At 41.3% G+C, this 19,472-nt stretch overlaps 1 protein-coding gene across 1 annotated transcript in view; it reads right to left on the bottom strand.

Annotated features, from left to right (window-relative positions):
- Positions 1 to 19,472, bottom strand: part of LOC131439549 (pantothenate kinase 3) — a 69,148-nt gene that overhangs the window by 4,594 nt on the left and 45,082 nt on the right. Inside the window, exons 2-5 of the mRNA XM_058610701.1 lie at positions 18,509 to 19,127; positions 11,675 to 12,146; positions 11,311 to 11,613; positions 11,112 to 11,247 (exon numbers count right to left, since the gene is read on the bottom strand). Of these exons, the coding sequence (XP_058466684.1) occupies positions 11,112 to 11,247; positions 11,311 to 11,613; positions 11,675 to 12,146; positions 18,509 to 18,899 (1,302 nt within the window). The 5' untranslated portion in view covers positions 18,900 to 19,127. The remainder of the gene's footprint in view (positions 1 to 11,111; positions 11,248 to 11,310; positions 11,614 to 11,674; positions 12,147 to 18,508; positions 19,128 to 19,472) is intronic.

The raw sequence follows: 19,472 nt of genomic DNA, 5'->3' as shown, positions 1-19,472 counted from the left end.
CATCAAGGCTCCTGTTCTGCCTCGCCGCTCATGGCGAAGGCACTTGATCCTTTTCCCCCCATTGGGGAACAAACGGAAAGTTGCTCGAATTTCTTCGATAATGGCTTTGCCGGCCCCCTTCTACCGGACTACATGGACAAAACCGGCCTTTCCGGTCCGATTCACGTGCTTCGCATGGAAGCAATATCGGGTGTTTTACCTAAAAACCCATTCTTGATAAGGAAATCAGTAGAAAATTGCGTTGGATCGAAAATCGACGGTGCTTTTCCAGAAAATAAAGGTACAACGTATGCCCTCAAGATACGGAGTAAAGCTCAAATAAAAAAAACTATTAGACCTAACCTCACTCATCGATAAAACTGAAATCAAAATCACAGAACACCCTACTCTTAATATGACCCGATGCGTAGTGAGATGCAGAGACGTCGTAGATATGCCCGATGAAGAGTTGAAGCAATGGTTATCCGGACAAGGTATTCGCGACATTCGCCGTATAACTAAACGCGTCGCCGATAAAAAGGAAAACACACCAACCATAATACTCACGATAGCCGGTACAGTGCTCCCCTCACACATTAATTTCGGATGGATCCGATGCAAAACAAGTCCATATTACCCAGCCCCATTGCAATGCTTCAAGTGCTGGTCCTTCGGACACACCCGTCCACGTTGTCAGCAAAGCTCACCAACATGCGGACACTGCTCAAAAGACCACCCGATAGAAGATAACACCCAATGTGATGTGTCAGCTTCAGCTTCGGAGAAAAGTTTTATTTGGAATGTTTTCTTCTTCCATGTTATTGATTGTCTTTCAGGATTGTAAATTGAATGATAAAAATCAGCTAATGCGCAAATCCGTTGATATTACAAAGTTAATAACAAAGATAACATCTATCGGTATATTGAATACATAGTAAAAATACACTTGATAATCATATTTCAAACAATAAATTAATATTTTTCTCGGTAGCCGGCTGCCCAGATCAACCAATATAACCAATTAATAATTTTAATAAACAATTAAAATAATAAATCGGAAATAATAAAGAATCAAGACGCGTGTGAAATCTGCTGACCTTTATTTGGTGATTTAAAATGATTTTATAACAACTGTTTAGAATGTCAATGCAATGAATCAACTGTTTTGTCTACATCCTATTCACTCGTTCATTTTGTAATTTCATTTATAAAAAATAGGGAAGTTTTTATTCTTTACGCGATAGGATTGCAAATTTTTCTTCAGTTTCCTCGAATAAGAGCTGTGAATCAAGACTTCCCGGGACTTCAATATAGGATATTGTTGAAACGTTCACTCGGAATGTCAGTGAGTTTAGTGGTGCATCCGAGCATCTTGAAACCGGAACATACTCGCCTTTATTCTGAATAACGTCGTATCGTTTTTTTTGGTCGTATTTCATTCGTATTCCTAATACGCTAGCAAAATCAAAGGTAGCTAGGATTCGACCGAACCATATTCGATCGAAAAACCAATACGTCGTTATTCAGAATAAGGGCGACTGAGTCGCGCGCGAATACTACCAATACTGAAATTTTTATGCAGTAGTATATACGGCCTCTAGTAACAACAAGTGTTGGACTAACCTCCCTTCCCATTCCTTAGACGATCTACGTTCGGGCCTGGCCGGCGCCGGTGCTGATTTATGAATTCTGGGATTACCAGAAGATGTACATTGAAGGATGATTTACCAGTCCCAGGTCGGATCATCTGAAAACTCCCTGTACAATCTCAGCTAATCCCGATTAGTAACGGAGTAGCAACCAGGCGTGGTCGCTCAAGTTCAAGTTCAATTGCACTATACAATCATTACTATTTCGCCATTAATGTCACAGATACAGATACTAGTATTTCGGTTTGTTATTTGCAACCTTCATCAGTATATAAGTTCTAAGTCTGTTCGAAAGAAATAGCGATGCTGTGTTTTTTTTTAACTTTTGCTCAAGTAAATAATGTATTTCTATTACAGGTAACTGAATTTGCTAAGTTAATAGTAGGTAATAACTTAGCAATATACAAAAATAACTTATGTCGTTTTCGCTTGAGAAAACTGTAACTGACCCAGGGTAGTTTCATCAAACAAACACTTTTCATGAAACCGTGTTGATTTCGCACTTAGCAACGAGGGTTCAAGCAAACCTGATATAAAAACCGGGTTCGAAACTGACTCGATTTTCAGTTCAACAACGTTGAACCTAGGTTCAAAACTGGCTTCAAACAAACGGTTTGACATTGTCAAATTGACAGCAGTTAGAGTGGAAACTGGGTTAGGTTTGGCATCAAGCGAAAACGACATTAAACTCTTTAATTAACTATGACCGTTATGATACAGATACGCGTATTTCGGAATTTTATTTACATAATTCTTCAGTGTATAGATTGTACAAGTTTATCGAAGGAATGCTGCAGTGCTGTTCCTTTCATATAAAACGAGAGTAGGTAACTTTGTGTCAACAGTTAGAATACTGGAAGAGGTTAAGTGTTCTCTGTGTGTGGGTAGTAACATGAAAAGCCAGGAAGACTTATTTCCTTGGTCTCGGTAAAGGTAGTAAAGAAGTGGAATCGTTTTTGAATTTTTCTAGTCAGAAAGTATCTAATTTCTAAGAATTTGGTCTTTGGAAAAGACAAGTTTGACTAGTTTTGATATGAAATGGTGCGGTAATCCCTTTTCAAATTCCTTAGATGCTTTCGTTATTTCTGTGATGTGCTCCTAATGTTCTCTTTGTTTGTCCAATGTTTATTTTATCGTCCTGAGAACATTATAAGTAGAATAGGGCGCTGGATTTTTAGTGTCAGTAGGATCGTAGTACTAGCCATGCAATGATACAATTCCACAAAAGGAATGTAATGCCAATACTTGAAAACTAAATCTAAACCTAAAGATTAGAATTTTTTATTTTAATGGATGTGGAATGTTTGAATTAAAGTCAGATGAAAAAAGGAGGGTGGGTACTATTGCAGACCTAACTGGAGGATACAACGAACAATATTATAGTAGATTTTTCGTGGGTGGATTTACATATATTCCTAATCCAATTTATTTTCCAATGAGAACATCCTGAGTACTACGGTTCGTGTTGAACACTCAAAGCGATCGGTTCATATATCGTTGCTGCTCATCACATTTCGTTTTTCTGTCTCATCGTATTCTATAGTGCGTAAACGACAACTCGACATTCGGAGGAAAATTTTTCAATAATTAGTTTTTTGGAATAATTGGTGATTATCCCGTTGTTGCCGTTACTTGCCGAACCACGCACAAAGATAGGCCTCCTCGGAGTGCCGATTAGCACGTGCCCCGCTCGATATTGAGGTTGTGTTCTAACCTTTCATTTACCGCGGAAATCTACGATATACATCAAGGCTCCTGTTCTGCCTCGCCGCTCATGGCGAAGGCACTTGATCCTTTTCCCCCCATTGGGGAACAAACGGAAAGTTGCTCGAATTTCTTCGATAATGGCTTTGCCGGCCCCCTTCTACCGGACTACATGGACAAAACCGGCCTTTCCGGTCCGATTCACGTGCTTCGCATGGAAGCAATATCGGGTGTTTTACCTAAAAACCCATTCTTGATAAGGAAATCAGTAGAAAATTGCGTTGGATCGAAAATCGACGGTGCTTTTCCAGAAAATAAAGGTACAACGTATGCCCTCAAGATACGGAGTAAAGCTCAAATAAAAAAACTATTAGACCTAACCTCACTCATCGATAAAACTGAAATCAAAATCACAGAACACCCTACTCTTAATATGACCCGATGCGTAGTGAGATGCAGAGACGTCGTAGATATGCCCGATGAAGAGTTGAAGCAATGGTTATCCGGACAAGGTATTCGCGACATTCGCCGTATAACTAAACGCGTCGCCGATAAAAAGGAAAACACACCAACCATAATACTCACGATAGCCGGTACAGTGCTCCCCTCACACATTAATTTCGGATGGATCCGATGCAAAACAAGTCCATATTACCCAGCCCCATTGCAATGCTTCAAGTGCTGGTCCTTCGGACACACCCGTCCACGTTGTCAGCAAAGCTCACCAACATGCGGACACTGCTCAAAAGACCACCCGATAGAAGATAACACCCAATGTGAAGCCGAAAGCTACTGCAAACGATGCGATCAATATAACCATCCCATATCTAGCCGAAAATGCCCCGAGTATTGCAAAGAACAAGACATTCAGAGACTAAAAGTAGACAAAGGTATTTCCTACCCATTGGCCAGGAAACTATACGAACAAGCTCACCCCCATGTATCCTTTGCATCCATCACCGTTGCCAGTAAAGATCAACAAATTAAGGAGCTTTCTGCTAAAGTGGATAAACTCCAAAACGAGCTACTTAAAAGAGACTGTCCTACCGCACCCATCGAACCGCTCGATAAGGATAGAAATCTTATTTCCGAACTCATGACCAAAATGGATTCTCTGACCAGAGAGATGAAGAAGAAAGATGAACGCATCAAAGCTCTAGAAAAATGTTTGCAAAAGGATTCTCGATTAAACCTCGTAAGGAAAAATGGAACTATCGAAGATCTTGTTGCCAAGGTTACAGACCTCGAAGCTAAACTAAACAACAAGAACAAGGAAATATCGATTCTCCGAAACATCTTCGACCACCAACGTGAACAAACAGACAAAGTATCACCAACAACGTCTCAGAACCCTTCTCTAGTTCGCTCCGGCAGTAAAAAACCAAACAAGAAGCCTAGTCAGCCTAAAACTCAAACAAACCATATGTACGACAGTGATACCAGTCCAACACCTCAACCTCAAACTCCGTCTGAAAAACACTCCAAAAGAAACCATTCTCCGATGGACTCCGATGGATCATCGGATAGACCCAAAAGTAAACAACCTACCGGAAACGACATAAGCATCAATCTCCCTGCCTCAAGCTGGGATGAAAGTATGTCAGAATAAACCAGCGCTAATTTCAACTCATGCAATCAGTCACACTCCGGAAAACTAGTCATACCAGCAATTTTAAACTTCCCAAACAACAACAACGAACACAAAATCAATCAATAACTCACCGTCCACATACATCGTTGAGTTGACTGAACCGTCAACTGCATCAAACATTTTAAATGCAAGCAACCTCACACAGGAAACATTTCTCCTCTCAAAGCCGAAAGAAAACCTCTACCAACCTAACATTGTGACTTCACACGGAACACAAAAGAGTAAACCCGCTCAGACTCTAGTTTTCCCGACTTCTCCTCGGGACAGTAGAGGCACCGTCGGTGCGGAAGTTACACTACCACCGGAACCGGCGGACACCCCTCTACATCCCGGGCGCGTCGGAAGAGGGACGGACAAGGGCAGTGCTGCCTATTCCCCTTCGGACAACGTGGGAATGAAAAAAAATCGGAAACACAGTTTCGTTACCTCTGCCGCCGGCGGGCCCCTCACCGAAGCCTTCCTGCGGTGGGGCAATGACGAACCCCGTGGACACCCATCCGCTCGCCGCACCATCGGATACACGCAACGCTGAAAAATACGATCGTTTTTTACTTCTTAATTACGGATCCGGTGCAATCACCCCGGCCAGCACATCATCAATAGCAGCAGTGACCAGTACTCACCATGCCAGTTCGTCATCACCAGCAACGCCCAACTCTTCCAGTAGAACATCGCCGGATCTCTCTTGTTCACGATCATACGCTAAACTACATCAGCCAAATGAACAAACCAGTAACCAACAACCAAACCGAACTAAATTAGTCCTACAATGGAACATAAATGGGATACACAACAATTTAGGTGACCTCGAACTACTCATTCAGGACAACCCTCCAATGATTCTCGCAATACAAGAAGCACACCGTACTACCGTGGAACAATTGAACCGTTTACTATCCGGAAAATATCGATGGACATACAAATGCGGAACAAACATCTACCACTCCGTAGCTATAGGAGTACTTCAGGACATTCCTTTCTCCGTGGTTCAACCAAATACAGATCTTCCTATCGTCGTCGTTCGGATCGAATACCCCTTTCCTCTATCGGTGGCATCAATATATCTACCATGTGAAAAGATACCAAACCTTCAAAATCGTCTTTTACAAACTATAGAAACCATACAAGATCCAAAGCTAATACTAGGCGACGTCAATGGTCATCATCCAAAATGGGGAAGTGTCATCCCTAACAACAGAGGCATTATTTTATCTGATATCTCTGAGGCATTAGACTTGATAATACTTAATGATGGATCCACGACATTCACCAGTGGACAACGTACATCCGCCGTAGACATCTCCATGGTTAGCCCTAGCATTACACACAAGCTACTATGGCAAGCAAGCTCCGATCCACGAGGAAGTGACCACCATCCAATCACGATTCGCGTAGCAGACACACCACCAGAGACCACACGTCGCCCACGATGGGTTTACGAGAAAGCAGACTGGGAGAGCTTTGTCCTCTCATTACAACAAGAAATGGTTTCGCAACCCCCACAAGATGTGTCTCAACTGGTGCAGTTGATTCACCAATCGGCCAGTACCACGATACCTAAAACCAGTTCTAAAGTCGGACGCAAATCATTGCACTGGTGGTCAACCGAAACCAAACTAGCAGTTAAAGCAAGAAGAAAGGCACTCAGAAACCTTCGCCGAATCACAGATGAACACCCGGCAAAAGCGGCAGCCGCCGAACACTACCGTAAGACACGAAACGAATGTCGGCAACTAATTCGAGACGCTAAGAAAAAATCATTCGAAGAATTCCTCGACGGCATAAACTCCAACCAATCCCCCGCTGACCTATGGAACAGGGTTAACGCTTTGAGTGGCAAACGAAAAACTCTCGGTTTGTCTCTCAATCTCAATGGCTCAGTAATCAGAAACCCCGCAATTATAGCCGACGTACTAGGAGATTATTTTGCTTCGTTGTCGGCCTTAAACAAGTATGACAGCCCTTTCACTCGCAAGAACGAATGCTCTACCGATTCATTGGCAAATCTTATAATACCAGACGACACCGAATACCGCCTCGATATCAACAAACCGTTTCGTATATCAGAACTCGAATACGCATTAGCCCGTAGCAAGGGCAAATCAGCCGGCGCTGATGAAGTGGGTTATCCTCTGTTAAAACAATTACCCCTTGAAGGAAAAACCACCCTACTACGTCTTCTAAATAAGGAATGGGCAAACAACACGCTTCCAATCGACTGGACGCACAGTTTAGTTGTACCAATTCCAAAAAATAATGCCGCTTCAACCCCAAAGATTTCCGCCCGATCTCCCTAACTTGCTGCTCTAGTAAAATACTAGAAAGAATGGTCAACCGCCGGTTAGTCCACTACCTTGAAAACGGAAACTACCTTGACCATCGTCAGCACGCCTTTCGACCAGGTCACGGCACCGGAACTTACTTTGCAACTTTAGCACAGGTCCTACAAGACGCCAAAACAGCTAATCTGCATACGGAAATCGCCACACTTGACTTAGCCAAGGCCTACAATCGCACTTGGACACCAGGAGTAATTAAACAACTCGCTATGTGGGGTCTATCAGGACACATACTGTATTTCCTACGAAATTTTCTCCGCCGACGAACTTTCCAAGTCGTCATAGGTAACCACAGATCAAAGGTCTTTCCAGAAGAAACCGGCGTACCACAAGGCTCAATTATATCCGTTACTTTATTTTTAATAGCAATGAACGGAATTTTTAATGAGCTCCCGAAGGAAATCTACATATTCGTATACGCAGATGACGTAGTGTTAGTTGCCATTGGCAAAACAACGATAGCTTTAAGAAGAAAAATACAAGCAGCCGTAACAGCTGTTGTTAAATGGACAGTTCGAACCGGTTTTCAACTTTCTCCGGAAAAAAGCACCGTAACACACATATGCTCCTTACGACATCGTCCAAGCCGAACTCCTGTTATAGCCAACAAAATTGCAATCCCGAACAAATCTTCAACACGCGTCCTCGGTATAAGAATTGATCGTAGATTAACCTTTAACGACCACTTTAAAGAGGTAAAACAGGCGTGTAAGACAAGGTTGAATCTGCTACGAGCACTATGCAACCGACACCAATCGAACAATCGCGATGTCAGATTCCGCATCGCAGATGCAATCGTAGATAGTAAACTGATGTACGGTATCGAGCTGACGGGTATATCGACGGACTCTCTCATATCAATTCTATCACCGGTGTACAACAAAGCAATCAACATAACATCGGAACTCCTACCTTCCACTCCTTGTATGGCAGCCTGCATCGAAAGTGGCAGACTCCCCTTCTCTCTCCGAGTAACAGAAACCATCAGCAAAAGAGCCGTGTGCTTCCTAGAAAGAACTACCTCAAATTGCGACAGAGTCTTTCTCCTCGACGAGGCGAATCGACTTCTATCAAGAGACATCAATCAAGAGCTCCCCCCGGTGGCTGAATTCCACTGGAATGGAGCCAGAGACTGGAACGAACCCCGCATAAAGATCGACCTCACCATTAAGAACAATTTTAAAGCAGGCGCTAACCCCTCTGCGGTCAATAAAGCAGTCACGGAACTACAACAAACTCGCTACAAGAATTTCCACGTTCGTTTCTCGGACGGCTCAAAAGCTAATGATCGAGTTGGAATCGGTGTCACAGATCTTGTTACCGGTTCATCTTTCCGTCTCCCAGATCAATGTTCCGTTTTCTCCTCAGAAGCAGCCGCGGCCTTTATCGCTGCAACCACGCCCGCACCAGATTCAAAACCGATCGCTATTTTCACAGACTCGGCAAGCGTTGTCAGGGCTCTCTCTTCTGACACTTGCAATCATCCATGGATCCAGTATATCCAGTCTCTGACACCAGCCAACACAGTATTCATATGGGTCCCAGGACACTGCAAAATCCGCGGAAATGAAGAGGCCGACCGTCTAGCTGCCTCAGGAAGAAAGGCCCCCTTTTATACTAACGAAGTCCCAGGTAAAGACCTAAAACGTTGGATATCATCTGAGCTCAGATCAACATGGGCCACCGACTGGTGGAAAAACAGAACACTTTTCATAAGGAAAATCAAAAACGATGTCGAGCGTTGGGAAGACGTCGGAGACAAAAAGCAACAAAAAATCTTATCCCGCTTACGAACAGGACACTGTAGAGCATCACACAACATGGGGACCGAGGGTCCCTTCCGGAAATCATGCATCGTATGTAATCAGCATAACTCAGTAGAACACTTTGTATGTCACTGTCCACAATATCAAGGTGCCCGAACGCAATGGAACATTTCAGAAAACATCCGAGAAGCTCTGAGTAACGATCCTACTTCCTTAGCCGCACTTATAAACTTCCTCAAGGATACACATTTATTCGAACAGATTTGATTTAAGCAGTGACATACTACATGTACTATACACACCTAATTGTTTATACCACCTAGCTTCTAAGCAGAGACGAACCAGCCACCGGCTGAAAGTCTCTTTAATAAAGAAAAACTAACTAACTATCCTGAGTACTATTCGTGTGACTCATTTTCACTATGGCCATGCTGAAACCATGAATGGTTAAGAAACGGAGGGCGTCACGTGTCTGCTATTTCAGTAACTCACTTTTGCAGTGAGCGTAGAGATGTGCAATTAGCTCCTGAGCTATTCCAGTGAATTGAATCTTTAAAGTGAGCTGATAGCTCACAGCTCTTTTTAAGAGAACCGCAGCTCACCAGTTCACCGCACTCGTAAGCAGGGATGCCAGGTTCACAGACTAATCTGTGTTTCACGGATTTTCAACCTTTTGCACAGATTTAAAAAATGGCACAGATTTTCACAGATTTATGAAAATAGTCACAGATTTACACAGATTCTGAAATCGATCATGGATTTTCAAAATTGATCACAATTTAGCACCAAAAACTACAGAGCGGTAGGAAATAGTGAGAGTTTTTGGATGGTCACAGATTTTTGAAAAAATTCCCTGCTGGCTCTTGAAGAGCGAGTTATAAATGAGAAGAAATGTGTTCATGAGCATTTGTTCGTTCTTCCAAATGTGTATCTATCCTTCTTTAACAGATTGAATGAGCCATTGTCAATAAGAAATTTTACCTCTCACTCAGTAGGCTAAGGTACATTCAGGGATGCCACTTTTGCAGATATTCTCAAATATGACATAATATTAACTCGCAGACAAGTAAGTTCGCATAGCATTGTTCTTTGTGCATCAATGATCTCGATCATGCATATGAAAGAAAAACGGCGTAAGAAAAACGGCGCTCGAAGCTTCAGTTCAATCTTAATGAGCTGATGAGCTGATACATTGAATCAATTCCCTTTAGTGAGCTGATCGGTTCGGAGCTGCTCACCGGTATGAGCTGCTTCGCACATCTCTAAGTGAGCGTTGCACGATCAACATATCGTCTTAAAAAACGTGTTGCTTCGCGATAACTCAATTTATTTACACGTTTAAAAATGAAATCTCTTCGTTTGTACTTTTACAATACATTTTCATTTTTTGTTTGGAAAACATTGTTCCATTTTTTTTAATATGTGTCAAACTTTTTATAATTTTTCGGATTTTCAATATTCAAAACTAACTTTGAAAAGGCCTACAAAATTGCATCGAGTTCCACTTAGATTTTTTTCTAATATTGTCAATTGTCAAACAGTAAACAAAACAATCAGAACAATTTGCTAAAGCTGCGCGTGCAAGCATGAGCTTGTTTATGCGTATTTATGCGCACTTTGTAGTAGATACTTAGGTGATAGAGGTAGATTCTACGTATATATTTTTTGCATTATTTATATCTTCAGCAGAAATACTTCAGATGTTTTTTTCTTCAAAATGAGATAGAAAAAAAAAACATTTTTTTGTGAAAAAAAAATTTTTTTTTCGAAATTGGTACTACTCTCTTAACAAAAATTAAGGTGCCACTTTCAAAAGAAGCGTAATATAATCTTGTAAAAATTCTTCGAAGACACGTTAGCTCTTAAAAATCAGTGAAAGTCAGTACTGACTTTTGACCATCTTTTTCCAGTTTTGGACCACTGTGCGCTGATTAGAAATAGCGGAAACAAAACGATGGTACTGATTGGTGGTAATTCTATACATACTAGTAGTTTTCCTGTACTGTATACATCATAAACATACCCGATCAATTTTCTCGTTACTGGCACACATCCGAGCAATAGAACCGATATTGTTTGTTATTGTGACCAGAGTGGCGTTAGCCAAATCCTCCTTTGTTACACAAGCTCTTTTGTCGGCAAGATTCATTTGTCCGAAACTGAAAACAGAACACAGTGAATTATGTGACATCTTAAACCAAAACATTAGTAACAACAATTACCTGGCTGCCACCAAGTCTCCGGGTAGGCCAAACCTCTCGTAATCACCGCCGTAAATATCTTTCACCAACTTATCGACTCGTGTATGGTCTCCCTTCGTGGCGAACTGGATAGCCTCCTCGAACGTGTTGCACCCCGTTAGCAGACAGCACAGACCCAGGAATGTTCCTCCTCCAAGACTAGTACCGGAAATACGCTTGTAGTTATCCGGTCCTCGTACCGCTAGCACCGAAACACCCGACCCCACATTCACCAAAATGAACGGGTAAGGTTGACTGAAGTCAAACTTTTTCTTTGTACTTATACTACAACAAGTACCATAGAGTTCAATTGAAGTGACATTGGTATTGATAAACAAATACCTACCTAATATCACTAGCATTCATCCAGTAATAACACTCACACGGATTGTGCATCTCGGCGAAGAGTATCCCCTTGATGAGGGCATCCAGTTCGTCAAACTTGGCAAGCTTCATATTTACTTCGCGTTTGAATGCATCCTCGAATTTAAAGGCACCGCCACCCGTCGCACAAACCGTCGTCACAAGCTGGGCCATACCTTTCCGTTGCGCCAGCGCCAAAAACTTGTCCATCTCTGCCGTTGGAAACCGAATGAAATGCAATGACCCGCGCCGACCTCGAATCTCTACGTCATCCATTTGTAGGTGCGTATCACGGTGACCGGTGCTGCCATAGGCGGAGTGCTTCGTCAGGTAACGACGGATGTTGCGCAAGACTTTGGCCTCTTGATCCAGTTCACCCGGTGTGATGTCCTTTGGTTCGAAGTATACCAGTTTCGTCAGTGTACCGCCAATGTCCATGCCGAACCATGGCATCGCTGGAATTGAAATGGAAACAAAAGAAATTATCGAATAAAGTTCAATGTTTTTAATGACACCGCAAAACTTTTTTAAACAATTTAAGGTGAGAGAATTTACCATCCAATAGTACAGAACAAGCCTCACAGAGCGTTGCCTTTCCACAGGTCATGTTACTAACGGGATTCGAACTTGATTAGAATTAATTGAACGAAAATAGCAAAGTCAAGTTCCCAGCTGATAAACTATTAACCGAGACGAGAGATAGACGTTTGTTTCGTTCCTGATGTTGATAACTGCTTAGTTAGAAGTTGATCTACGAAACACGAGTCATTTCACGTGCTCACGACGGGGTCAATTAATGGGCAATGTCGATGATCTATTTGAAATGCCCTATGTTTGCCTTTGTGCAATCAACCTGCAGGCATGTACTTTGAACTGAAACAGGAAGTAACTAGCGAGCCAGCCCGGTTACACACTGATAGTGAACCGGTTTCTAGCTACCAAAGTTACCGAACCGCGTTTGGCATCTTTCCTATCAGCAGAAAAAAAAATCAACGCGCATCAGCTAAAACGTTTGTGTGTCTTTGCGACAAAAACTAAGAAACAACGCGTGTCAAACACGTAAACATTCGCTAGTAAACCAGAATATTTCTAGAGCAGCCGCCCGCTGTACTGCGCTCGTTCAAGGTTTTTTCGGGAGGTTCAAGGGAAGGGGCCTGACTCTCATGTTTGTTTACACTTCTGAAACCGGTCAACATATCGCATAGGATAATAGAGTAAGGAAGGGCCTACGACAGCGGCAGTCTATTGTGCGGTTCTCAGCAGTGGTTTGTTAGACAGATTAAACAATAACATGTGAAAAATTTAATAAGCGATAGCGATAGCAAATTGCAGGCGTATGTTTTTCTACGAAGTATTTTAGGCAAATTCCATCGACATAAATTTGCGATCTTGGACTCTTGGAGCTTGACCAAATGATTTTTCTACTACCCTAAATGGTTCATTGAGATGTTGTATTTTAAGTACGTTGTTTTTTGTTGTTGTGAGCAATTCCAGAAATTTACAGCAGAAATTAGAATCGACTTTTTTCAATTTGATCGAAAGTTGACACACGTTTTTAGTAGAGATGGGCAAAACAGTTCATTTCAAAGAACCGTTCTGTGATGCAGAGTTCTGTTGAATGAACTAGTTCTCCAGAGCCGTTCATTCGTTCTATTCATAGTTGGTTTGTTTGTTTAAATGTGCCGGGTTGGCGGTTCAATGCATAGGACGCTGGTCTTACAAGCCAATTGTCGTATGTTCGAGCTCCGACCTGGAAGGATTCTTAGTGTCAGTAGGATCCATAGCACTAGCCATGCATGCAATGATTCTGCATTGTTTGTTCAAAGACTAAACGAGAACTTTTGTAAGCTTAAGCGAGGAAAAAAAGGTCCCTCGAAGTAAAACAGAGGTTTCGTAATGAATTTTTCTTATTAGTATCGTTCTTGAAAAAAGGTTGAGCGAGCTCAAAAAAACAAAAAAAAAAGATCCCTCGACTTTGAACAGGGGAACTACCGTTCTCGAAAATAGAACTATAGCTAGTTCATTCTTTCAAAAGAACTAGTTCTTTTGAACCGTTCGCGAACGAATTGCCCATCTCTAGTTTTTGGAATGGCAAACCATTTATTTTGCACCGATGGAGAGACCGATTCAACTCAAGACTGATTTTTGAAAAGGTCGTATGTATTTTTGCGTACTCTTTCTTCAAACCCTGATAACTCCAAAACTGTAAAACACTGTACAAAAAAGTTGAACACTTTTCCAGAATATTAGAAAATCAACCAAAAATTTGGTGCAAATTCGGTTAGTGTGAATTGAAAGGTTTTTGATAAAAATAAACAGTCATTTAAACACCAGAATATACTTCTACAGATTAAGACATAAATTTGCTCATAACGATTTTTTTCCTGGAAGCAGCCGTTCTCTAGATATATGTAGACATGGAAGTAAAAAAAACCGGGTTTATGTTGATTTTCACCGTTTAAACAAGTCAAACATAGCTTTAAGAAAAATAAATTCCATTCAATTTCCTAATATTTAAAAAAAATCTTTACTATTTCGTCGTTGCCAGGAGCATTGAAGCGTAAGCGTAGCTCAATTGGCATCTAATCACTACGCTAATAGATTTGGCATCCTATCACTAAAGCAAAAAAGTTAATGTTGAATTTCAAAATGACTTCAGACATCGATATTCGACACTCGTTCGTAATTCATCATACCCGTTCCAAAAATTCCAATATAACATGAATTTTTTTAAATTTTGACGAACCAAAAGCTGCCATTTTGAATATCCAAATGACTCCTGATATCAATATTCGACACCCATTCATAATACCCATTCAAAAAGTATCCATATTGTATGAATTTTGAAGAATTTCAATCAGTCGAAAGGCGCCATCTCGGAGTTCAAAATAACATCAGGCATCGATACTCGACACCCATTCATCATACCCTTTCATTTTGAAGTTCAAAATGACTTCAAACATCTATATTCGACACCAATTCATCATTGGCGTTTCAAATATTCCCATAAAGTATGGATTTTGAAGAATTTTGACGAACCGCCATTTTGAATTTCAAAATGACTTCAAACATCGATATTCGACACCCATTCATCATACCAGTTCCAAGAATACTAATATAGTGTATTAAGGTTTGATTGAAATTGGTTTTCAAGACCTCTCTCACCTCAATGGATATCATCAAGTTTCAGTGAAAACCGCTTCATGGATGATAATCGTGGGAATGAATTTGAATGATTGTCATTTCATTATCATGTGTGAGTTCATGGAATATCACTGTAGTGATATTGAACTGGATCAGATTTTGCCCATACTCTCTTCGAGTGATTATAATTATCATTGATTTTGCGGATAGTGATAATCGATGTCGAAAATCGCGCATGATTTTTATCATCGGTGATATTTGATTATAAGATATTTTCGCAACACGAGTCTCTTGTCCATAATTTAAGTTCACAACCAATTCAACTTTTAGATTTTAGTTGGCTATTTGGAAGTGAGAATTTTAGTTTTTTTTTTCATATTCACATCATCCAATTCATCCAGTATATTTTATTCCGATGACATGATTGATAACGAAGCTTGATAGGTGTGAACAAAACACTATGACAATTTTCGGTGTGCCATTTTCTCGAATACACCCTGTAGTACTCAAGACTGCTTCTAGTATCTTAACAATAAACCAAAGATAAATCATCAAAACCAACACAGTTTGATTTATCTGTAAACGCTTCAAGAGGAGCAATCTTTTCACATGTTGTTCGGCTTGAAAAGACACACTCCAGCGACATAAAACAAACTCCAGCCTTAACGAGGAACAAAGTAAGTACAGAGACGGTTGAAACAGTCAGATCGAGATTTGAGATACAAGATAAACTTCCACCGTCGCGTGCACAGTAAAATGCACGTTGTTTCGCGCTATTTTTTCAGGTTACCATCTGGAATGTATTTTTCACATGTACCAAGGTAGATTAGTTGGCAAAGCATACCCCCGGTTGGTGGTAGGTACGTTTGAGTCCTGTCTCTGTCGATCCTTTCTCGCAATTTTATTTATCTATCTTCTCTCAGTCTGTTCTTCGTTGGTCATGATGAAAAGAAAAAAAAATTAGTTCAGGACAGCGTCTGTTGTCTTAACACAAAACCTAAAATAAATCAGTAAATTTTTAAATTATACTGCAATCTATGACGCTTCAGAAATAGGAGAGTTGGCATCACTGGGAAAGCGATGAGATGACTCGATGCTGCTCTCAAAAAAGTATAATTTCAATGTGTTGTTTGATACGTATAGTTGAAATTTTATTTGAAATAGTTATTTTGAGTAATAGTGCAGGTGTGGCAAGTGTGTGTTTAGTATTGAGCGTGCTATTTATTGAATAATGTTCATCCGCGAAACTGAAGACGCTCAAGCGGTGGAGACTGAGAATTTACCGCCCGAAAACTCAACGGTGTGAACCTGTTAACCGATCGAAGTGCCGTCTGCGTGTCATTGTCGGTGTTGTCGGATTTCTATGGAATATGTGAAGGTTTACAAGTTGATCGTGTCATTCAGACTGAAAGTTTAGTGTTGGTCGGCAGCGGACTCATTCGCGAGTGTTTCGTTTTTCTTTCAGTGGTCGTGTTTCATCTCGCGTTGCTGACAGCAGAGTGAGCAGGAGAAAAAAAGATACTGGTGAGATCGTTCCTTGGAGAAATTTTATATTACCTACTAACCTCTGTGTGTGTGTGTTTGTGTTTGATTGGGTGGGTGACTGGTTATGTATGTGTGTTGTCGACGAAGAGGTCGAGATCTCGGAGATGGCTGAACCGATTTTGGTCAGACTGGTCGCAAATGAAGGGTCTCCCCATCACCTGGAACGCTATTGAATGGTTTTGAGAGCGGATGTTTGCTTTTTAAGTTTACACTGTCACACTTGACCTTGAAAGCAGAAAATGTTTCCAGACTTAGATTGCGCACGGTAGTAGCTATCCAACAAGCCATAGATTGTTGGAATCCGTCCATTTTTGACGGAAATATCGACATTTTTGTCTAAGCGACTTTTTCCCCTATTCCAGCAGAGGGAGTTTTGTACATTGTATGACAGGGCCGTGCTTGGGAGCAGCGTGAAACACGATTTTTTATACTGTAACATACAATTGTTTCTGGGTACCAAGGTGACTGTGTACAGCATCCTTTTTCGTGACATTTTGGCACGGTTCGTTTTTGGCAGCATAATCGTTCGAATGTGACATATGTAAACCAAATGATGGCAGAATTTTCGAGTTGAAGGCAGTTCCATAATTATATTGTTTTCAACTACTTAAAGCAATGAATGCACCCATATACCATTCGAATCGGTTCGTCGAGCAAATGCGTGTGTGACAAGTAATTTCACTCAATTTTCTAGGAGATGACTCGACCGTTTTCTGCAAACTCAGATTCATATGAAAAGTCGTGCGCTCCCGGGCAGGGTTCCTGAATTGTGTTTGGATCCGACTTCTGGTTCCGGAACTACAGATATGTGAAACGAGATTAAAATGATGTAACTCATTTTTCTCGTAGATGGCTGAACCGATCAGGGATTCAATTGAAATCTAAGAACCATCTAAGATTCAAATAAAGGGTCTTGCTTTTTAGTCAGATCCAACTTCCGGTTGATTAGTATAACAGTGTCCATTTCACATGGATTAGTCAGGTTTTTCGGGTTTGCAGATTTGTTTCTCAAAGCTCAATCATTTTCCTAAAAAAAGCCAAATCGAATTTCGTAAACAATAATTCAAATTGAAAGACTTATGGTCCCATGCAAGATTGGTGAATTACAGGGTGATGAGTTTTTTAAATTCAAACCGATATAGAAGTTGGACTCAAGACTGTTGCAATTTGTTCGTCATGTTGGTTTACGGCGTATGAACCGTTTCGGGTTGTGCTGGTTCCTGAATACCGGTTCTGGAAGTACCGTAAATAATGACGAAAAACTATAAGTAGCAACTTACTTCTACATCTCATGGAGTGTTTAATCGATTGTCACACGTTTGGATTCAAACTCGATCCGATTTGCAGTTTCCACGTTTCAGGGTGGTGAGTGATTAAAATCTCAAATTACCGCTTATAACGACGGTCATTAAAATAATGCCATGAGAATTAAACACCGAAGAATATTCATGCAAAAAAACATATACGAATTGTTCAATTGTTGGTATCATCTCACTGTTGGGTGGATTAAACACGATTTTTTCTTACTTATATTTCTCCTGAGTATCGAAAATCAGCTTTTGTTGAGATCATATTGTTTACCAAAACATATCCCGATCTCTTTCCCTTCCTACTAACAATTCTCCTATCCCGTGATGCTCGTGGAGATACAGTGGTACCCGCGGTCTCTAGAAACAACGAGTATCGGACTAACATTCCTTCCTTTCCCTCAGTAGCACAGCCTTTGGTCGCAGCCAGCGTCGTTATTGAACTTTTAATAAAAAGTTAGGAGTGAGTGGGTTAGTACAGTGAACATGATTTGCTTCTCCCAAGCTTCATTTTCTTGGTTCATTGTACATTTCCACTCATTCAATCACGAAGTGCAACTACGGGCGATCTACTTCAGCTCAGCTCAGCTCAGCTATACTGCAATCTATGAGCTTCATGAAAATGATTGCGGTTTTATTACCTCCGAAAAATTGATATCAAGTCACTAGTTATTCAAAAATAACAGTATTATATATACATACAGTATTATATATACAAAGGCAACAAACTTAAAACCAAACGAAGGAAGCATGCAGGCATACAATAATTAACAATAAACATTGAAGCATATAACATCATATTATAAAAAGCAATATCTTACATATTGGTTCCACCTCGTCTGGCCCCTGATCGTGTGTGATCCCGTTGATGGCAGTGCCGGATGACGACAATTGATTAGTCTCGGCAACATTGTGCTCATTTTCGGGATTTTCAGCTTCACCATTGTCAGCCTCGTCATCGTCGTCGTCGTCGTCGTCGTCATCACTGGGCTTGCTTGCGATGATGCTATTCATTTTGGGCTGCACGGCAGTAACTCGTCTTCTCCGCCGACGTCGCCGACGCCGCTGGAAGCGCATAGAACCGTTCGCGCTGCCCGACGATCCTAGATTGGAGGATATGGACGACATCGACGACGATGCCGACGGTGAACTGGGAGCGATCATCCGAAACTCCTTGTGTAGTTTGGATTTCGGGCTCGAACGCGGAGACATTCGGCGATCCGGAATGTGAGGATAGTACAGCAGCGTTGTGTTGGCGGACGTTTGTGCGCTTGCGGAGCCGTTGATCAAGGATAGAAAGTCATTGGGCGCTGGAAGGGATTCGTCCGCAGTACCATCCGACGACGGAGTGGCCGGTGGCGTCGGAATGCATGGCACCGGCGGCGGTGGACGTCCGTGGCGCACTCGGTAGCGCCTCTCGTTGACAGCGAACAGCGCCACCTTGAGGAGAACGGGACGAGCAAGGAAAACATGGGGTCGATTGGTTAATTAGTTGTGCGTACTACTTCTAGACATGGTTAAATGACAGAGCAAAGCTGTGGTATAGATACAGATGGAAAAAGTGGTTAGTCCAATGGTTTGTATGAGTGGTTAGTACCTCACTGTCCATATTTGTGATATGACACAATTACTACAGGAGAAATAAATTCATTCAAAATTCTCTTTACATATGATGCAGTAGTGCAGTGGGTTCAGAAGATGGGAATGTATGGTCTCAACATTTTAGTTCCAAATTAAATTTAAGATACAATCCAAAAAGTTCAAGTTTAAGATCTAATAGTAATG

This window comes from Malaya genurostris, chromosome 3, assembly GCF_030247185.1.
Source record: "Malaya genurostris strain Urasoe2022 chromosome 3, Malgen_1.1, whole genome shotgun sequence".
NCBI lineage: Eukaryota > Metazoa > Arthropoda > Insecta > Diptera > Culicidae > Malaya > Malaya genurostris.
This window is presented reverse-complemented; position numbering and strand designations above follow the sequence as displayed.